Source organism: Spea bombifrons, chromosome 2 (genome assembly GCF_027358695.1).
Source record: "Spea bombifrons isolate aSpeBom1 chromosome 2, aSpeBom1.2.pri, whole genome shotgun sequence".
Taxonomy (NCBI): domain Eukaryota; kingdom Metazoa; phylum Chordata; class Amphibia; order Anura; family Pelobatidae; genus Spea; species Spea bombifrons.
Window position 1 is genome coordinate 51,232,908 of NC_071088.1, and position 4,368 is coordinate 51,237,275.

At 43.7% G+C, this 4,368-nt stretch overlaps 1 protein-coding gene across 1 annotated transcript; it reads right to left on the reverse strand.

Annotated features, from left to right (window-relative positions):
• Positions 1 to 2,048: 2,048 nt before the first annotated feature.
• On the reverse strand, positions 2,049 to 3,314 carry LOC128473665 (protein N-lysine methyltransferase METTL21D-like). Its single transcript, XM_053455915.1, has 4 exons — positions 3,241 to 3,314; positions 2,953 to 3,063; positions 2,772 to 2,844; positions 2,049 to 2,212 (listed from the first exon to the last, which is right to left on the reverse strand). The coding sequence occupies exons 1-4, from the start codon at positions 3,312 to 3,314 to the stop codon at positions 2,081 to 2,083; spliced, it is 390 nt and encodes a 129-aa protein (XP_053311890.1). The 3' UTR covers positions 2,049 to 2,080.
• Between the last annotated feature and the right edge of the window lie 1,054 nt (positions 3,315 to 4,368).

The following is a 4,368-nucleotide window of genomic DNA, read 5'->3' on the forward strand; positions in this document are numbered from 1 at the left end:
GATAAACATATGCACATACCCACCTGTATACATACATATGCACATACCCACCTGTATACATACATATGCACATAAACATATACACATAGCCACCTGTATACACATGTACATAAAACATATACCCACTTGTATACATACGTAAGCATATAAACATACCCACCTGTATACATCCATCTGCACATACACATATATACATACATACACATGACCTAAAACTGGGAAAGACCCCTTACTGCATTATTCTTTAAACTTTACCCCTTTTTTAGCATCTCTGGACATCTTACAAATACTTACTGCGCCCTCGCTGCCAGGAAGCTCCCATGGAAGCCGGCCTCCCCGGTGTGTTTCTGTTGGTTATAAGAGGATAAGATGGGCTCCTCCTGGACCCGTTTCCACTTGAAGAAGGCTCCGCGTGGCATCCTGCGCTTACTGGTTTTTCCTGGCATCACCACTCAGCCCTGGTAGCATCTGCTGTACCGGATCATGAAGCCCATGTAAGTGCGACATGCGTTCTCTTCACTTCTGACAGGAATCCAGAACAGCGTCCATGTCCTGCTGCGCAGCAACTAAATCAGGGGCTGTGTAAGTCCTCAGTAGCCATTCAAATCTTCAGACCCGAGAACTACTCTCTGCCGGATCCTGGTTGTAGAGGAAGCTACTAGAAACTTCCACCTCTGCTTATATACCTTCTACATGGCTGTAAACATGACCAATGAATGAGAAGGAATCAAAGCATCCCTGCATAGGCCAACCATCCTATCCCCCTTTTCTCATTGGTCCAAGAAGGCCCAATCCTGGGAAGCAGTCTATTATCTGATGTGTAGAAATACATCAGTCACTCAGGCTTTATAACTGAAATAAACTTTAAAACATCATTAAATTCAAAGTGCTATAAAGTTAACCATGCTTAAAAAAATGACATATTGCCGTATTTGCTCGATTATAAGATGACCCCCCAAAATCTGAATATTAGTTTAGGAAAAAAAGAAAAAGCCTGAATGTAAGACGACCCTGTAGGAAAAAAGTTTTCCTAGTAAATGTTAATTCATGTAAACTATGTAAACCTTTTTTTTTTTCAATAAAATCTATGTTTGAGAACAATATTTTTTTTGTGTTTATTTCCTTTTATTTTCCAACCTGCCCTCCAGTTATGAACATCTGCCCCCAGGCTTGCCACTCCTATATGGCACTGTGGCCCATGATATGCCTTTTAAGCCTCCAAATGCCACTGTGCCCCATGATATGCCTTTTAACCCTCTATATGCTACTGTGCCCCATGATATGCCTTTTGACCCCTTATGTGCCACTCTTCCTCCAGAAATGCCTTATACCCCTATATGCCACTCTGGCATTTAGGGGTTTGAAAGGCATATTATGGGGCAGAGTGGCATATAGGGAGGTATAAGGTATTTCAGGAGGCAGAGTGGTGTATAGAGGGTTAAAAGGCATCTCTGGAGGCAGAGAGGCATTAAGGGGGTTAAAGGCATCATAGAGCACTCTGCCTACAGAAATGCTTTATGCCCCCCATTTAACCCCCACACACACACACACTTAACGGTGCTTCCGATTCCCTGCTGTGTAGTCGCTGCAGCGGGTAGACGTCTACGCAATTCGCAACTTCCGCTGCAGCCGGAAGGAGATGCGGTTAGCAGCGGGGGTTGTCTGCGTCCATAGCGCAGGTTGTCTGCCTGTAGTACCATAACACAAAGACCTGTATACAAAAATATTGGTTTTATCTAATATTGTCCCATTATACCCCCTTTTATCTGCAGACCGACATTGCCAGTCATGTGATATTTAGGGTGCCTTCCCTGCTCAAGCAACACACTGAGCTGACTCCTAGAGCCACGATAATGGAATCCTTTTTTCCCACAGGCTATATTAGTCAGAGCTCCAGAGCTGAGTGATTGAGACAGAGCCATTCTAACGTTTACCACGGGCAGTATTATAGAGGAACAGGCTGTTTGTTTAGTAGACCAGACAAAAACGACAGACCAAGGACGGATAAACTGATACTAGCAACAAAAATGTGTTTAACAATCTGCAGAAGCAGAAATATTTAAACCTATCAAGGGGGGCTCTATGATCTCACCTCAAAAAATCTTCTTTCAATTTCAGGGTTTTTCCCAGTGGTTCTTTGTTCGTAACAGCACAGGATACAAGTCTCCAGGCTACAGAGATCTTTAAGGGTCTTCAGCAGCAGACACAAGGACTGTATTAATAACAAAAATAAACAGGTTTACATGTGTTGATAATGACAGAATTTCAATATACCTGGTGAGATCATGAAATAAAATTGATGTAAGTCTTTGATTGGTCCATTGGTGAGACAGAGTTAAGTCCAAGACTTATGTCTTTATCCCTACTCCCCTAGCATACCGCCCAGTGGCCCTTACAATACATATACAGATTTTATACATTACCCTAATGAGGGAACTACTCACAGGACGGACATAATAAACATATAGCAAATAACATTCAGGGGTGTCACAGCACCAAGGTGGGCACATATGATACACACTATTCTAATACCTGAACCAGCCTGATTGCAGCAGGTTAATGCAGTAAGAACATTTAAACATGAGTCCCATAGGTATAGGCCTACCCAAAACCAAGATCAAGAATTGAGTCTTTAACACCAGGAGGGGACCCCCCCCCCAAAAAAAAACCCCAGCAGATTAGATGGGCTAAATGGAACATATCTGCCATCACATTTCCATTTTAGACAAGATCTCTTTTGAGCCATGTAATAAATACGGAAGCACCCGCACCTCTTCATAGTATATGCAGTCCGCCATCAAAATGTAGTTAGGTGAAGGCAGGAACTCTGTGACATCCTCACCCCTGAAAAAGAAAACATATCCCCAAGTATTAACAACATGATTAATTATTTAAAGGCGAATCATATCCTAGTAAAGAGAACCTATTGCCACCAAGCCGAGATATACAAACCATTTTAGTACCTTCGCTCGGCAGCTACCGGTGATTAGATCCTTGTTGCTTTCAATGTTCACGTTCATCAAGTCCTTCAAGTCTTCAAGATCCGTCAACGTGACGTCTGCCCTGTACAGAAAATAAATTGTACTTAGAATGAAAGAATAGTCGTGCCAAGTAAAAGATCAAAAGCATAGAATCATCAATGGATATTTTGGAGCTAAAAGGAAAAAAAAAATCTGCTTTTAGAATATTATCATGGCGGGTGGGAAATGGGCAGCAGCGTCCGATATTCTGAGTACATACAAAACAGGGGCATCCGTGAGGAAAGAGGGAAGCAGGAATTTCGGGACACTTGGTAGGTATGCGTTGGAAGTCATGCTGTAGTGTTTTATAAGGGAGCAGGCCATATTTTTTATGTACTGAATGAATCTATAAATGTATATCCACGTACACACAGGCACCTATATAACCTATATGTATTGATTATGCCAAGTTAATGAAAAAACATAACTTGGTTTCTTTTTTTTTTTCAAAATCCAAAGTTTATTGGGTTTTTCAAAATTTTATACAGGATGGGGGAAGGAAGGGTACAGAAGGCAAAAAAGGGGGGAAGGGGGAAAGGGGAAAGGGACAAAGGCAAAGGAAGTAATACAGCCATTGCAATATAACATGCCAACAAGACACAGTGTATAAAATGAGCAAACCTGATCGAATAAAACACAAAGGATACAGGTGAAACAAACATGGCCAGGCGCCCATCCAAGCATCAACGATACAAAGAGGCGAAAAGAAACATACACCCCACACGAAGGAGGCAATCATGGAGTGCGCCTACCCAAGAAGGAGAGCCAGTGGAACCAGGTAGCGGTGTAAGCCTCCCTCTGTTTGAGAGAAGTGGCAGAAAGGTCCTCAATCACCCTGATGTCCTCTACCTTGGACATCCAGGCATGGAGCGTCGGAGGATGGACCGACTTCCAATTTAGAGGGATAAGGCATCTCGCCGCATCAAGCAAATGACGAACGACCGATTTCTTATAACGCGAGACAGGGAGCGACGTGTGATGCAAAAGCATGGACAGCGCCTGGTAAGGCGGGGGTGAGTCAGTAAGCTCTGTAATAACCCGGTATACCTCCTTCCAAAACACCTGTAACACGGGGCAGGCCCACCAGATGTGAAGCATGGTACCAACATCACGGCCGCACCGCCAACAGCAGACGGAGGCAGTCGGGAACATGGCGTGTAACCTCTCAGGTGTGCGGTACCAGAGGGACAGGATTTTATAATTAGTCTCTTGTACCTTGGTGGCTCTAGAACTCTGATGGGTGAGGGAGAATATCTTGGTCCAGTCAGCGTCGGAGAGTCGTACGTCACACACAGATTCCCACGTCAGGCAAAATGAAGGGGGCGAGTCCGACAACCCAGACAGCAGC